The sequence below is a fragment of the Bos mutus genome, chromosome 15 (genome assembly GCF_027580195.1).
Source record: "Bos mutus isolate GX-2022 chromosome 15, NWIPB_WYAK_1.1, whole genome shotgun sequence".
Lineage (NCBI taxonomy): Eukaryota > Metazoa > Chordata > Mammalia > Artiodactyla > Bovidae > Bos > Bos mutus.
Window position 1 is genome coordinate 4,294,309 of NC_091631.1, and position 16,476 is coordinate 4,310,784.

General features: G+C 46.8%; 1 protein-coding gene and 1 non-coding gene across 2 annotated transcripts in view; both read right to left on the reverse strand.

Moving 5' to 3' along the window:
* Positions 1-16,476, reverse strand: part of PTPRJ (protein tyrosine phosphatase receptor type J) — a 176,826-nt gene that overhangs the window by 11,204 nt on the left and 149,146 nt on the right. The window contains exons 12-22 of the mRNA XM_070383326.1: positions 15,417-15,548; positions 13,362-13,572; positions 13,127-13,251; positions 9,786-9,873; positions 8,565-8,606; positions 8,024-8,032; positions 7,834-7,921; positions 6,995-7,085; positions 5,651-5,724; positions 5,414-5,548; positions 1,190-1,309 (exon numbers count right to left, since the gene is read on the reverse strand). Coding sequence (XP_070239427.1) covers positions 1,190-1,309; positions 5,414-5,548; positions 5,651-5,724; positions 6,995-7,085; positions 7,834-7,921; positions 8,024-8,032; positions 8,565-8,606; positions 9,786-9,873; positions 13,127-13,251; positions 13,362-13,572; positions 15,417-15,548 — 1,115 coding nt within the window. The remainder of the gene's footprint in view (positions 1-1,189; positions 1,310-5,413; positions 5,549-5,650; positions 5,725-6,994; positions 7,086-7,833; positions 7,922-8,023; positions 8,033-8,564; positions 8,607-9,785; positions 9,874-13,126; positions 13,252-13,361; positions 13,573-15,416; positions 15,549-16,476) is intronic.
* Positions 7,442-7,514, reverse strand: TRNAG-CCC (transfer RNA glycine (anticodon CCC)). Its single transcript has one exon. It is a non-coding gene; the product is annotated as a tRNA-Gly (tRNA).

A 16,476-nucleotide genomic window follows, 5' to 3' on the forward strand; every position in this document is an offset into this window, starting at 1 on the left:
AACAGCCAGGACATGGAAGCAACCTAGATGCCATCAGCAGATGAATGGATAAGAAAGCTAAGGTACATATACACAATGGAGTATTACTCAGCCATTAAAAAGAATACATTTGAATCAGTTCTAATGAGGTGGATGAAACTGGAGCCTATTATACAGAGTGAAGTAAGCCAGAAGGAAAAACACCAATATATTATACTAATGCATATATATGGAATTTAGAAAGATGGTAACAATAAGCCAGTGTACGAGACAGCAAAAGAGACACTGATGTATAGAACAGTCTTATGGACTCTGTGGGAGAGGGAGAGGGTGGGAAGATTTGGGAGAATGACATTAAAACATGTAAAATATCATGTAAGAAACGAGTTGCCAGTCCAGGTTCGATGCACAATACTGGATGCTTGGGGCTGGTGCACTGGGACGACCCAGAGGGATGGTATGGGGAGGGAGGAGGGAGAAGGGTTCAGGATGGGGAACACATGTATACCTGTGGTGGATTCATTTTGATATTTGGCAAAACTAATACAATTATGTAAAGTTTAAAAATAAAATAACATTTAAAAATCAAAAAAAATTAAATTAAAAAAAAAAAAAAGAAAACCTTAGGCTGAGTGAAGTAAGGCTGACACAAAAGGACAAGTATTGTAGATTCCACTTATAAGAGGTACCTAGAATAGACAAATTCATAGTAACAGAGAGTAGAGTAGCAGTCACCAGAGGAGAGGAAGAAATGGGGAATTAGTGGTTAACGGGTACAGAACCTCAGTTTGGGGTGATGCAGATGTTCTTGAAATGGATAGTAGAGATGGTTGCACAAAATTGTGAATTACTTAATGTCACTGAATTGTACATTTAAAATGATTGAAACAGTAAATTTTATGTGATGTATATTTTAATGCAATAAAAAGCATATGCTAAAAAAAAAAGAAAAAGAAGTTAAAGATGCTGAGCCATGCTCCTAAGATTCATTTATGAAGAACTTATGAAACTCTCAAGCAAGCAAAGCCAACAGGTTGCATTAGGGTATATGCAGATACAGATTGTTACATTCTATAAAGAAGAAAGAGAAAATATTTTCCTGATGCATACAAAAAAAATGATTTACATCAATATCAACCTAAAAGTGTCACCCCAAAAGTAATGGATACTAATTTTATATGAGATCTATGCGTCTTGACTCCTTACTTACATTTTTCACTGTGAAGTCTCTGATGGTCCATTCTGGAAGAACAATTTCGGACGTCATTGCCACAGTTATGTCCCCGTAGTCCTGAGCCTGCTTGGAGGGCCAGTACTCCTCACATTTGGTCTAGAATGAAATGCAAACACTCAGATCACACTGTCTGCCATCACTGAAACCTCACAGGAGATGAGATCTTAAAACTGAGCATCAGAGTCTGAATCCAGGCCTTACGTGGGTTCTGCCTGACCCTTGGAATTTTGCATTTTAATTTTCAATTCCTACTAACTTTATAAATTTGGGAGTCTTCCCATAAAAATCTAGATTTCTGGTTTCTCTTGAGAAATCAGAAGACCTAGCCAACACTGAGCCCCCATTTCTGCACAGAAACTGACTTACAGCTGGGCAGCCACTGTTCCTTCACAGGGGACCCTGTGCCCACCTGGCTCCCCAGCCCTACAGCAGCCCTTCCACCAACTGTTCACTGAACTAAACTCCACGTGCAGAAGAAATGAGAGCTTTTCTCAAGACTTTTAGATACACACTAACTCCAACACAACTATGGACACCAAAAAAAAAAAAAGAAAATCAGATTAAATCATTTTGGGGTGTTTGATTTTGACAGCCAGTGGGCAGATGTGAACAGAAATAAAAATCAAGAGACAACCGCTCTCTGAAAGTTATCTGAATCCCTACTTGGTAACTGACTTTTTTAAAAATGAGAGGTTTGTTTTGCTTTAAAAACAGATGCCTGCTTCTCAACTCCAGAGATGCTAACTCTGGCCCAGAGATCTGTATTTATTAAACGATCCCAGCTTCTGCTTTTTAAAAAATCTTAATTTGTAGAAAACCAGAAATACCTCATAGGCTTCCCTGCTGGCTCAGACGGTAAAGAATACGCCTGAATTGCAGGAGACCTGGGTCGGAAAGATCCCCTGGAGGAGGGCATGGCAACTCACTCCAGTATTCTTGCCTGGAGAATCCCCACAGAGGAGCCTGGGGGGCTGCAGTCCATGGGGTCACAAAGAGTCGGACATGACTGAGCAACTAAGCATAGCATAGCACATAAACACCTCATGCTCAAATAAGAGACAGACTTAAATGGTACTTGATGTTAGCACTTGGTGAAAGCTGGGAAGAAGGTAACACTAAACTATGCCATTTCATTTTCTGCATGAAAGAGTAAGGTTAACCTCTGACATTTTTTTAGTTAATTCATGTAAAAAGTTATATTGATTTTGATGTAATTTTTCTCTTTGTTGAAACCAATTGAAAACCAATTATTTAAGTTGTTCATGATGTTAGTAACTTTGCCACATGATACACTAAATAAATTTTATTGGTTGATGCCAAAAAAAATCCCGGCTTCTGGACCACTGCTCCAAGAAAGAACACAGGACTGAGGCATACACTGGCATGGAGTTTTTGCCTAAGTTAGTCTCTTACCAGCTGGATTTACGTTGCTAACTTGTGGGCAAGTTCTTAAACTCTAAGCTTCAGTTTCCCCATCTATAAAATAGTAACATCTCCCAGGGTTGTTAGAGGAAAAAATAACATATATGGAGAATCTGGTACAGGTAATCAGTCAATTCTAAAGGAAATCAACCCTGACTATTCATTGGAAGGACTGATGCTGAAGCTCCAAAACTTTGGCCACCTGATGTGAAGAGCCAACTCACTGGGGAAGACCCTGACACTGGGAAAGATTGAGGACAGGAAGAGAAGTGGGTGACAGAGGATGAGACAGTTGGATGGTATCATCAACTCATTCAGCTGGTAAAGAATTCGCCTGCAATGCAGGAGACCCCAGTTCAACTCCTGGGTTGGGAAGATCCCCTGGAAAAGGGATAGGCTACCCACTCCAGCATTCTGGGCTGGAGAATTCCATGGACAGAGGAGCCTGGTGGGCTACAGTCCATGGGGTCGCTAAAGAGTTGGACACGACTGAGCAACTTTCACTTTCACACTTTTCACACACCGACTCAATGGACATGAGTTTGAGCAAACTCTGGGAAATAGGGAAAGACAGGGGAAACCAGGCATGCTGCAGTTCATGGGGTCGCAAAGACTCAGGCACAACCTGGCATCTGAACAACAACAACACAGGCTCCTCTCTCCTCTCACTTAGTCATTAACATCCACTTCCCTCCCGATGTAAGATGAACGAGGGCCCTAGAGCCGAAACTACTGAGCCCATGAGCCACAACGAAGACCCAGCACAGCCAAAAATTAATTAGTTTTTTCTTTAAAAATGAACAAGAGCCCATTTAAATTTGTCTTGCTCTCCATTAACTATGTTGTTTTCATTTATCTAACGGATATTTAGGAGAACATTCCATGTGTGAAGCCTTGGGTTCAACAACACCATAAAGTTTATCTGCACACAATAAGCAGTAGCCTTTTGTTTGCATAATGACCTGCTCTAATGTCAGAAGCAGGTACAGAACCCAACCTTCTGCGTCACAAATAAAGTGAAGACAGGAACCATCCCTGATTGCTCTTTGTTACCTCTGCCTCCTCCATCCCCGGCCCCCAGCACACGCCTTACACACACTGCTGCTGCTGCCGCTAAGTCACTTCAGTCATGTCCGACTCTTAGCGACCCCATGGACTGCAGCCCACCAGGCTCCTCCATTCATGGGATTTTCCAGGCAAGAGTACCGGAGTGGGTTGCCCTTGCCTTCTCCACCTTACACACACAATTGGGGCCAGACACACATCTGCTCAATTAAAGTGAAAGAAAAGAACACGGAAAGAAATGATGCCTGTCAGGTTCCCACTCTCCCCAGGATAGTGCAAGCGCCCTGGAGCAGCAGCACCAGGAATTGGCAGAAACGCAGCTCTGGGGTCCACCAGAGACCCTGCAGGCGGAAACCCTCCAGAAAAACTGGAAACCTTCCAGGTGACCCCGAGGCACGTTAATATTTCAGAACCACGGGCTTAGGGACTTGACTCCCACCCTATTCTTCAAGTAACAGACCTACATGAAAAGATTTACAGAGCACACGAGGTCCTATTCCTCAGGCACAGACTTTTCTGAATTTAGCCCATGGTTTTCAATTCCCCTCGGTTTATTTGTGGAAAGGTGAAAGTGAAAGTCACTCAGTGGTATCCGACTCTTTGCAACCCCATGGACTGTAGCCTGCCACGCTCCTCTGTCCATGGGATTTTCCAAGCGAGGACACTGGAATAGGTTGCCATTCCCTTCTCCAGGGAGTCTTCCCAACCCAGGAATTGAACCTAGGTCTGCTGCATTTCAGGCAGATTCTTCACCATCTGAGCCACTAGGGAAGCCAAGGGATTTTATCACTAGAAGAAATCTTGTGTTTGACGGGGGGATTCCAGGCCATCATAGGGGAGAGGGAACTGCTGAGACTTATCAGGGGATAAGTTGGAAATTTTGCGGAAAGAAAGGGTTCTGATGCTAAAAACTCAGTTTGAAAATCACTGAATCACTCAAGTTGGTCATCTCACAGGTGCAGCTGGTTGCTCAGGGACAAGACAGGCTTGCACCCATTCACAGAGCTGATGGGGACTTCCCTGTGGTCCAGTGGTTATGACTCTGTGCTTCCAATGCAGGGGGCGTGGGTTCAATCCCTGGTCAAGGAACTAAGATGCCACGTGCCACGGGGCATGACCAAAAAAATGCGTTAACACAGATCTGATGAAGGATGGAGTCACACGAAGTTCTTTTGTTGCACTAACCCAAATCTTGATGTCTATTAACTCCAGCAGCAGTGACTTAATGTATAGAGAACATTCTTCTCTCCATAACTGCTACTGCTAAGTCGCTTCTGGAGAAGGCGATGGCACCCACTCCAGTACTCTTGCCTGGAAAATCCCATGGATGGAGGAGCCTGGTGGGCTGCAGTCCTTGGGGTCGCTAAGAGTCGGACACGACTGAGCGACTTCACTTTCACTTTTCACTTTCATGCATTGGAGAAGGAAATGGCAACCCGCTCCAGTGTTCTTGCCTGGAGAATCCCAGGGACAGTGGAACCTGATGGGCTGCGGTCATGGGGTCGCACAGAAGGTAACAATAACAGATTTTTTTTTTAGCATTTTTAAAAAACTTTTAGAGGAGAAAAAGACAAAAAACACATTTCTAAGAATAGAAGTGCTAATGCTTGGGGGAGTGTCTTTTTTAAAAAATAGGTTTTAAAATACCCTTCACCACAGTAACTATGAATGAATGAACTGAACTGAATAACAATAAAAATAAAAATTACATACCCTTCCCTGTTCAACACATTTGGTCAGCATGACAACGGCATAGACATTTTTCTCCCAAACCATACGCCAAAAATCTTTCAGAGTGTTGGGTAAAGGTCCTTGCGTGGCAATGAAATCTTCTTTGGAATGGTAGCCCTAGAAAACGCAAAGCAGCACAGAGTCAATCTCAAAGAGACGGAGGAGGAGCCCCGAGGACCTCCTCCAGCCAGCCAACAGCGAGCCCCGCTCCCCACTCACAGGCATGTAGTTGGCGTTGATGTAGTCGTCAGTCGAATGGGTCTGAACTGAAAGTTTGACACGGGAAACGTCATCTGTGACATTCAAAGAGAAGAGTTCCACATTAGGATACGGAACAGAATATTTCATCTCAGAACAGAGAAACAAGTGCAAAACGGCAACGCAGGGGCTCCGTCACACCTTGACGCTGCCTGGCTCCGTGTTTTAGATCCACGGCCTTATTGCATTCCCGCCGTCACCAGATATGACCGTGGCAGAGAAGTTGCATGATTCCCTGGGCAGAGCTAGTTAAGTGGCAGAGCCAGGGTTCGAACCTTGACAGTCTGGCACCGGTGCACAAGCTCTGAACCACTCCAGACTACCTTCTAGATGAAACCAACTACTTCCTTCCTTGGGTGTATGCCACAAGCCAGGGAAGGCCCTCCACAGTTATTTATCCCTCATAACCATCCGATGAGCTTCTGTGCCCATTTTACAGATGAGAAAACTGAGGGTCAGAGAGGTTAAGTGATTTTTCCAAGCTCTTTCATCTGGTGAGTGGCAGCCAGAATTCAAATCCAGTGCCCTTTCCACTATGGCAGGGTAGATCCTCAGGGTAAAAAGTTAAGCCTTTCACTCTTTCCCTATTCTCATTAAAAAGTTGTTATAAAAAGACAGTCCCAAATGCAAGAATAAACTGAGTGTGTAAGAATACTATAAGTGGTATGTGTGGAATCTCAATTATGATACAAATGAACTTATTTACAAACAGAAACAATTCACAGAGTACACTCAATGTGTTGTTCCTGTCAGGCTACAGACATTGTCAATCCTCAAAAACAGGAATGAATCCAAATATAATTCACATCTAGCCATGGAATGTACTCAGCCAACCAGAGACATGTCTGTTCAAGCAGAAGGCATCACTCCCCGCTTGTCCTCCACCGGCTCCCCTTTTGTTCCAGAACTGTGTTTATGTTGGAATAAAGGGGCAGAGATGGGCTGTGAGAGCAAAGGGGCTCAAAGCACGGACTCTGGAGGAGTCGCAGGACCCTGCAGGAAACGGCCAGATCCAGTCCAAGTCTGGTCCCACCATGACTCTCAGTGTGACTTCGGACAAATCGCTCAGCCACTCTGTGCCGCTTTTTTTTTTTTTTTGCAGAATATCCTACTACCTACTCTGTAAGGCTATTGTGAGGTGAATCCAACGGCTTACGCCTAAACGCAGTGCTGAGCACACAGCAGGTGACTGATGGATGGCTGTGGGAGTGGCTGGGTAGTACCCACATTCCTCTGCCCCCTGCTCCCAGAGACGTGATGTCCAAGATGGGGTGAAAAAGGGAAGATGTGGGAAAAACTACTCACAGGGCAGAACGTTGTTATAGCGATTCTTTCCTCTGTTCTCAGCCAGTTCAGCTGCATATTTAGGGAGGTTAATTCCAACAAGCTTCAGATCCTGAAAGCAGACCATAAGAATTGTTCATTCACTCCGTGTCCAGATAGTATTTATACGGCACAAAGAGTATAGCAGGATAACGTGGGAATGCAGAGATGTTATGGCTAACACTGCATCCCCAAAAAGACACAGCAGTTCTAAGCCCTGGTACCTGTGCACACAACCTGGCTGGAAATTACAGCTTTTGTGGATGTAATCAAGATAAGATGAGGTCATACTGCAGAGGGCGGGGCCCTTAATCCACTATCACTGGGGTCTTTTTTTTTTTCTTGGTTATTCTAGGTCTTAGTTGCAGCACACAGGGTCTGTTTTTATTTGCGGCATGTAAACTCCTAGTTGCAGCACGTGGGCCCTACTTCCCTGACCAGGGATTGAACCTGGGCCCCCCGCACTGGGAGCGCAGAGTCCTAGCCACTGGACCACCAGGGAAGTCCCTGACACCTTTACAAGAGGAGAAAAGACACTGAGACAGAGACACATAAGGAGACACGTAAAGATGGAGGCAGGAGACGTCCCCGGCAGTCCCGTGGTTAAGACTCCGGCGCCTCCGCTGCAGGAGGCGTGGGTTCAATCCCTGATTGGGGAACTAAGGTCCTGTGGGCCATGCAGCATGGCCAAAAAAAAACCTTCTCTCTTCCCTCGAAGAGGCTACCTCTTACCCAAAGCTTCACCATAAAACAGAAACAGTTTCCCAACTTTCAGGAAAAACATAAAGCAAACAAAACGACAACATTCAACAACCACATACTTCATATTCTTCTGCAAACCCACAGTTGGAGTCAGCTTGCTGTTTCTTGAAGTAGGCCTCAAAATTCTCCACTTTGATTAACTTGGATCTAGGGAAAAAACAACGTGTCAGGATTGGCTGCATTCAGTCAAGTTCACACTCAAGATAGAAACATGCAAGTTATTTTTTAAAAAGCAAAATGTGTACTCACTTTTTAGGTCTTCACCATAGAAAAGCAAAGGGAAAAAAAAGACAATTAGAAAAAAAAAAAATGACTCGACCATAACTCCAGAGATTTTTCCCCAAAGAAGAAAACCTATAGTACAATGGCAGGGGGTGGTTGGGGGAGGTTCACTGTAATGTAATTCACAAAACACTGAAATGTGAATCAGGAAATCTGACTTCTAGACCCTGTTATATAACTGAGTGGCTTCGTGACTCTGAGCAAGTTCTCTCCTCCTAGACCTTGAATAACCATGTTTTGAATCACAAAATATATATTTATTGATAGAATATGGCAAGTATAGTTCTACTTGGCACGGTAGAACGTGGCAAGGAAGCCAGCTTCAGGAGACAAGCCACATGGGTCCTTGCAGGATAACAACGCTAATAAGCATTTCTGGGTGATCAGGTCCAAACGTGTCAATCTGGAAAAATGGCAGCGGTTCCCATCAAAAAAAAAAAAATCTCAAAATAGTCACTGAACAGATGGGGGATTAAATGTCTTAAGGCTCATAAATGTAGAGACTTACTTAATTTGAGAAAAGGTCACGTCATTGTTCTTTACACCTTTCCTACTTTGAAAGAAAAACAGACGCATTAGATCAAAACGGCTTAATACTGTGCCTTCCCTGTGTGTATCTACAAGACGCTTCTTCCCTGGGCCTTAGTTCTTAGAGCGCATCAGATCCTGTTCACAAACACTGAAGCTTAACGGTCTAAACCCGTGAAGTTCCTCGCTTCTATACCGTCTAAAAGTATCACAGGATCCTACTGAAGCAACTTGCAGGACTTTCTCTGAGCAAATACAGATCAGCAGCACCGCGCTATCACACAGTCAAGCTCACTCCTTCGTGCTCTGATTTTTGTTTCTGTTTTTTGAGTAAGCCTTTCTGAAAAAGTTAATGTACTAAACCAGAAAACATATCCAGTGTTGGTGAGGGACCAGAGACCGGGGGGTGGGGGGGGGGGGGCGGGGGGGAGGGACCTGGAACTCTTCTGTATTGCTGACTAAACCCCATATTGGTATTTAAAAAAAAAAAAAAAAGATAAAACTCTGGAAGGCAATTTTGCAGTATGTACTAAAATTAAAAACATGCATACGCACTGACCCAGCAACTACGCCGCTTGGAATCTGGCCTAAGGGAATAACTATGATTGTGCCCAGATTTACACACAAGGATAAGTAACAGTGGCAAATAAGGACACAAAAACGTCAGAAAGTTGGTTGAATAATTTCCACACAGCTGAACACGCAATAGCCACTTAAAATGAAGATCTGAAGCTGTCCACAATGTCTTAAGAACAAAGCAACCCATAAAATAACATGTATAATATGATCCTGTTTGTGGGTGTGGTGTGTGTACATATGTGAGTTTTGTAATCACATCCATGTTAAGAGTAGTTTTCCATGCTGTAAATATGGGCTATTTCTTGTCTTTCTGTTTTTTCTTGTTGCTTCTTTTTGTCATAAGTATGTATAAGTTTACTTTAACAAGAAACGATAAAGCTGTTTTTGACGCCTCCCTCAAAAAAAAGAAAAATAGAATCTAATGCAAAAAGCTGGAACACAGGCACTGCCTATCAACCCAGGAGGGCAAGGCGGTAGAGAAAACCAGGGGTAGGACGCATCAGAAGCTCTGGGCCGGGAGGAAACCTGGGGTACGGACGCACCGCAACGTGTCTACTCGGGCTCCTGCTCAATTAATTAATAGTACATGCAGCGCATTATCATCAGCACAAGCAGCAGTCACCTTCTCCTCCTCCAGAAGATGAAGCCTCCCACGGCCACGATGACCAAGGCACCAAAGATACATCCAAAGACTGCTCCACAGATGACACCTGGGGAGAGTCCACACGGGAGGCACGTCAACAGGTGTTCACAGCCAGACAGACAGAGCGTGTGTGTGGTGGGGGTGGGGGCTGGCGGAGGAGGGGTAATAGCTCTGGACAGAAAGCGTGTGTGTGTGTGTCTGTGTGTGGTCTGCAGTGTGTGTGTCTGTGTGTGTGTGTGGTGTGTGTGTCTGTGTGTGTGTCTGTGTGTGTGTGGTGTGTGTGTCTGTGTGTGGTGTGTGTGTCTGTGTGTGTGTGTGTGGTGTGTGTGTCTGTATGGTGTGTGTGTGTGTCAAAGGATAGGTAAATAGCTCTGGACATAAAACATGTGTGTGTGTCTGTGTGTGTGTGGTGTGTGGTGTGTGTGTCTGTGTCTGTGTGTGTGTGTGGTGTGTGTGTCTGTGTGTGGTGTGTGTGTCTGTGTGTGTGTGTGGTGTGTGTGTCTGTGTGTGTGTGGTGTGTGTGTCTGTGTGGTGTGTGTGTGTGTCAGAGGATAGGTAAATAGCTCTGGACATAAAACCTGTGTATGTGTCTGTGTGTGTGTGGTGTGTGGTGTGTGTGTCTGTGTCTGTGTGTGTGTGTGGTGTGTGTGTCTGTGTGGTGTGTGTGTGTCTGTGTGTGTGGCAGAAGATGGGTAAATGGCTCTGGACATAAAATGTGTGTGTCTGTGTGTGTGTGGTGTGTCTGTGTGTGTGTCTGTGTGTGTGTGTTATGTGTCTGTGTGTGTGTGTGGTATGTCTGTGTGTATGTCTGTGTGTGTGTGTGATGTGTGTGTGTGTGTGATGTGTGTGTGTCTGTGTGTGGTGTGTGTGTGGGGGGGTGGGGGGCAGAGGACAGGTAAATAGCTCTGGACATAAAACGTGTGTGTGTCTGTGTGTGTGGTGTGTGTGGTGTGTGTGTGTGTGTCTGTGCGTGTGTGGGGGGGTGTCTGTGTCTGTTTCTGTGTGTGTCTGTCTGTGTGTGTCTGTGCATGTGTGTGTATGTCTGTGTGGTGTGTGTGTCTGTGTGTGTGTGTGTGTGGTGTGTGTGTCTGTGTCTGTGTGGTGTGTGTCTGTGTGTCTCTCTGTGTGTGTCTGTGTGTGTGTGGTCTGTGTGTGTGTGTCTGTGGTGTGTGTGTGTGTGGTGTGTGTATCTATGTGTGTGTCTGTGTGTATGTATGTGGTGTGTATGTCTGTGTCTGTGTCTGTGTGTCTGTGCATGTGTGTGTGGTGTGTGTCTGTGTGTGTGTGTGTCTGTGCGTGTCTGTGTGTGTGTGTGTCTCTGTTTCTGTGTCTGTGTGTGTGATGTGTGTGTGTATCTGTGTGTGTGTGGTATGTGTGTGTGTGTGATATGTCTGTGTGTAGTGTGTGTGTGTGTGTGTGTGTGTGTGTGGTGTGTGTGTCTGTGTCTGTGTGGTGTGTGTCTGTGTGTCTCTCTGTGTGTGTCTGTGGTGTGTGTGTGTGTGGTGTGTGTATCTATGTGTGTGTCTGTGTGTATGTATGTGGTGTGTGTGTCTGTGTCTGTGTCTGTGTGTCTGTGCGTGTGTGTGTGTGTGTGTCTGTGTCTGTGTGTGTGTGTGTCTCTGTTTCTGTGTCTGTCTGTGTGTGTGGTGTGTGTGTGTATCTGTGTGTGTGTGGTATGTGTGTGTGTGTGATATGTCTGTGTGTAGTGTGTGTGTTTGTGTGTGTGTGTCTGTGGGTGTTTGTGTGTGGTATGTGTCTGTGTCTCTGTGTATGTGTTTGTGTATGTGTATCTGTGTGTGGTGTGTGTCTGTGTGTGTGTGTCTCTGTGTCTGTGTGTGGTGTGTGTATCTATGTGTGTGTCTGTGTGTGTGTCTGTGTGTGTCTGTGTGTGTGTCTGTGTGGCGTGTGTGTGTCTGTGTGTGTCTGTGTCTGTGTGTGGTGTGTGTGTGTGTGTCTCTGTTTCTGTGTCTCTGCACGTGTGCGTGTGTTTGTGTGTGTGCGGCAGAGGGCAAGCAGGCAGCTCTGGGCATAACCTAGCCTAGGCGTCTGGGAGTGGTCCTGGGGTCCCAGCTACAAACTGAGGCAGCTGAGCTACTTTTGGGTGACTTTTGGGTTGTCCTCACCCACCGCTTCCTTTCCTCACAGGGAAGTGTGTACAGCCCCCCAGAGTACAAGACACAAAGCGGGCAGAAACGCTCTTGGTGAGGTCGGAGTCGGGCAGGAGCCCCCGGGGAATGGGCCGTGGGGCGGAGCAACCGCAGTTTGAAAATTCCTGGACACGCCGTTTCCCCGTTGACTTTTTGACACTAACGCCCACACGCCCGGTGACATAAAACCTGTGTGCTTGCTGGGGAGGCTTTGGGGATCCCTGAACTTGGCTCCTGGGCTTCTTTGCTGAAGCCAACGGCTACCAAGTACAGACAAAGAACAAACTGGCTGGTCAGTCGGTCTCTGGCCTGAGCGGAGGGGATGCACCCTGCCCCCTGGAGTCCTTGAAGCTCCTAAATCACTTCGCTCTGTGATAAAGGACAGGAGCACTTGACAAGGAGTCCAAGCCCAGAATGTCGGGCCGGCCCCTAAAGGCAGTGTGCAACCTGGGGCCAGTCACTGCCCCTCCCTGGGCCTTAACGCCCTCATTTCTAACGCGGGAATTGCACAGACAGAACAGACTTCTGGTTGCCAAAGGGCCGGCGGGCGGGGGGAGGAAAGGACTGAGAGTTTGGGGCTCGCAGAGGCAGACTATCATATACAGGGCGGATAACAACAAGGCCTAGTGTACATAGCAGAGGGAGCTGCATTCAACACCCTGTGATAAATACAGGAAAAGAACATAAACAAGAGTGTGTGTGTGTGGTCTGTGTGTGTCTGAATCACTCTGCCGTACTCCAGAGACTAACACAACACTGTACATCAACTATATTTCAATAAAATTTTTAAAAAATAAAACGAGGATCCGACAAGATGATTTCCATGGCTCCTTCTGATCCTAATAGTCAAGAGTTCCATGCGCTGAAAGGGGCACGTGTGTCCGGCACACGGTCACACAAACCACTACACTGAAGAGAAAGGCACAAACAGCGTGTGCAGACTGGACGTGCGACGGGCCTTCGGAGGAGGGACGTGGCGGGCGGGGGCTGGGGGACGCCAGAAGAGGAAGCTGAGCTGGGTCCTGATGGCCAAGTGACAGCTCAGCTTCTGCGAAAAGAGACGAGACTTTCCAAGCCTCCTGGGGACCCAGGGAGGGGTGCAGACGCCCGTCCTTCTGTGGACACTGGAAGCAAAGCCTCAGTGAGCTGCTAACAGCAGTCTTGCCCCTCTACCTGGGTCCTGCGGCAAGAAAACGGCCTCTGAACAGGGACTGAAGGACACGTAGCTCTCGTTCCCGTCTATGAGTCCCGCGTTGCGAGGGTTGAAGGCAATATTGGTGAAGCCGGCCACACAAGCCCTGTGGGGTGACAAGGGAAAAAAAGAGGTGACTGAGACCTCATGTCCCAGGCACAGAGAGCTCTGCACTCAGAGGCCCGGCCCCCAAGAGCAAGAACCATGAGGCATTACCGATAGGAGCCCAGGGGTTCCAGCTTCCCGTTGTAGTAGCCGTGCGTGGTGGACTCGTTGCCAACATCAACTTCGTATTTCAAGACTTCAGACAAGCCCTGAGCACGTCTCTTTGCTTCTGTCGTTATGAGGTATGTCACATAAGTATTCGAGGCCCCCCTTTTGAAGTCGCCATATGTGAATCTCAAAACATCTGCCGATGGCCGATGAACTAAGAAAGGCACACAGAAGGGAAGGCATAAGAAAGGGAGAAAGGGATCGCACGTGGAGTGGGGAGGGAGGTCCAAAGTGCTGGTGTAAGACAGGCTCCAGGATGCCTTCTGCAGCACAGAGGGTGCAGCCAATATTGTGTAACAAGTGTAAATGGACTGTAATCTTTAAACATTGAATAAATCTTTTTTAAAGAGAAAGAAAGTGATCACAGAGGTTCAATGTGTCTCCAGCATTTCTAAATAATGACCTTGACACTGGGTAGTGGTGGTAACCCCTGCCATCCCTTAGGTATGCTCTCTCTGCCAGGTTTTCCTTCTATTAAGTTCTAAGAGCTTTACTTACCCATTTAATCCCCACAATAATCTCGCTGCACAGGCTGACTGTCCCCACTGTACAGATGGGGATACATCTGTACAGTAAAAAGGTCTGAGTTTTGGAACTTCCCTGAGGGTCCAGTGGTTAGGACTCCGAGCTTTCAAGGCCATGTACCCGGGTTCAATCCCTGTCAGGAACCAAGCTCCTGCAAGTTGCATGGCATGGCTAAAAGAGACTGGGCCAAAGGTGGTGGGCTTGTATTTCTAACCCAGACCATCCGACGGGGGTGTGTGTGACCTCACCCACCCCAGGCTGCTCCTGATCAGGCTGCTCAGTATGCACCCTCACCTCCCCCATTCAGCAAAGATCTGAGCTTGGGATCCGCTGTAAACCTTCACAGCAAAATGACTAGGTGTCTAAAACAGACTCAAAACAAAAGACAGAAAGAGAAAGAGCAAGATCTCAACGTCTCTTTTTGAAATCAAGCCACAGGTTGACGACACCAGCAAATCCCTTGTCTTCCCAGATGCCCACTGCCCTAACAGTGGGTTTGATCTCTGTCTTCCTCGGGGAGATGAGGGCAGAATCACAGGCTGCATGCCTGGGCAGGGACAGCACTGCATTGTTCACAGTTAAAGAATCAGCAAAAAGCAAAACCCTGCACTTTTTTGTTTTTTGGCCATGCCACGTAACTTGCAGGAGCTTAGTTCCCGAACCAGGATTGAACTCAGGCACATGGCCTTGAAAGCTCAGAGTCCTAAGCACTGCACCCTCAGGGAAGTTCCAAAACTCAGACCTTTAAACCAAGCCTTGAACAAAGCACCCAGACCCACCCACCCATCCTCGAAGCTTTCCCTTCTTACTTCCAAGGAACGTAATAGAGCCCTTTAAGGAAAGGCGGCATTTAATCCACCTCCTCTCTCAGCTATGGCGATGCTCTTTGCCAGTTCCCACTGCAAATGCAAATTTTTTTGTTGTTTTCTTCCAAGAAAAAGTCACCCTTTGAGGATCATTTGGGTGTGTGTGTGTGTGTGTGCATGTGTGCACATGTGTGTATGCACATGTGCAAGAGACAAAGTTGGTTAAAACTACTAATCTGCCACCTAAAAGACCCTGTGTTGCGAAAGAGATGAAGAACCTAGATTACAGGTAAGCAAGTCAAATCCAAGGGCCACAGCCAGCCAGCCATCCATTTTTGGTAAATTCTGGAATAGTCACTCTCACTCTTTCTGTATCTTCTATGGTTTCTTTCATGTGACAGCCGCAAAGTCGAACAGCTGAGAAGGAGACAGCAGAGCCTGCGAAGTTTAAAATGGTTTGCCGTCTGGCCCTTTACAGGAAGTCTGTCAACCTCTGACTGAGCTCATCAGAATTACACCTACCCATCCCCGGGTGAGTGCCAAAGTGTGGGCCGCAGTGTCAAACCCGACATGTGTCTGTCTCACTAATGTGCCTCAGTGGGCACGGAAGTGGCGCCCGGTCATGCATCACCCGCCAGCTACGGAACCCATCAGGACCCCTGCTTACCATCCACAGTGGTGAGAACGAGTGCGTAGGCTTTGATAGGTCCATGGCTGGCTTCGAACCCACTGAATTTGACCTTCACCGAATTGTGACTGACAGATGTGATATTAGGGGACCCATCCGGAAGAGGGGGGTCTGAAACAGGACAACACAAAACACTTAAAACCAAAGAAGGAACAATATTATTAAGGAGAGGATTTACTGTAGTGCCCCCCTCAAGATCCCCCCTGGTTCTGCATGCTGCATGTTGGGCTCACGCAAAGCAAATCCAGAAGCGAAGGGTGAGGAGGCGAACTGGTGGGGACAGAGGTGGGGGGTCCTCGGGGAGCCTGCCTAGCTGACAAGCACCCCTTCAGTGGGTCCAACCACATTCCCAAGGGGGCCTCCTGGCAACCTCGTTTCTAGAAGGTACTACATCTTTCCTGTTTTCCACCAGTCCTTCCTGACCCAGAAAGGCCAGGTTGTGTACCCTGAGAAGGGGTGCAGAAGGAGGAGAGCGAGACAGAGGCTGTGTAGGTGGAACGTCCAGGTGGGGACCTGGGAGCTGGACTTGGCCCCAGGACTGGTCGGTCAGCTGAGAACAATGACGGAGCAGGAACCCAGGGGGAAGCAAGGACGATGTGGAGAGAACACGCTTCCTCCTGAGACCTGACTGCAGTCCTACTCTGCCCTTCACACCAAAGTCCTCATTGTTTGCTAGGGATGGTTTAAAACTCCGCTAGAGAAACCCAGCTGACCCTCTTCCTGGAAATCAGAAAAGCCCACACGGAAACATTCTGAAAGAGGCCTTCAAAATCTCGTGCCTCAGCTTCCCGAGCTAAGCTCATAAAGCCACTCTCTGAATTGACACAAAAGGAAAGAAAAGTTGAATTAAAGATGGTCCCTCTCCTCATACACACTCTCTACCTAACTGTGTCTCCCAGGTACAGTGTGAGTGTCTTTGCTATTATAATCAAGAGAGACTCAGAAAAGTCAACTCCAAAAAGACAAAGCCCACAACCCAATTCTCCAAACATATGCTGTCCAATATGGCAGCCACTGAAATGGCAACCCACTCCAGGAT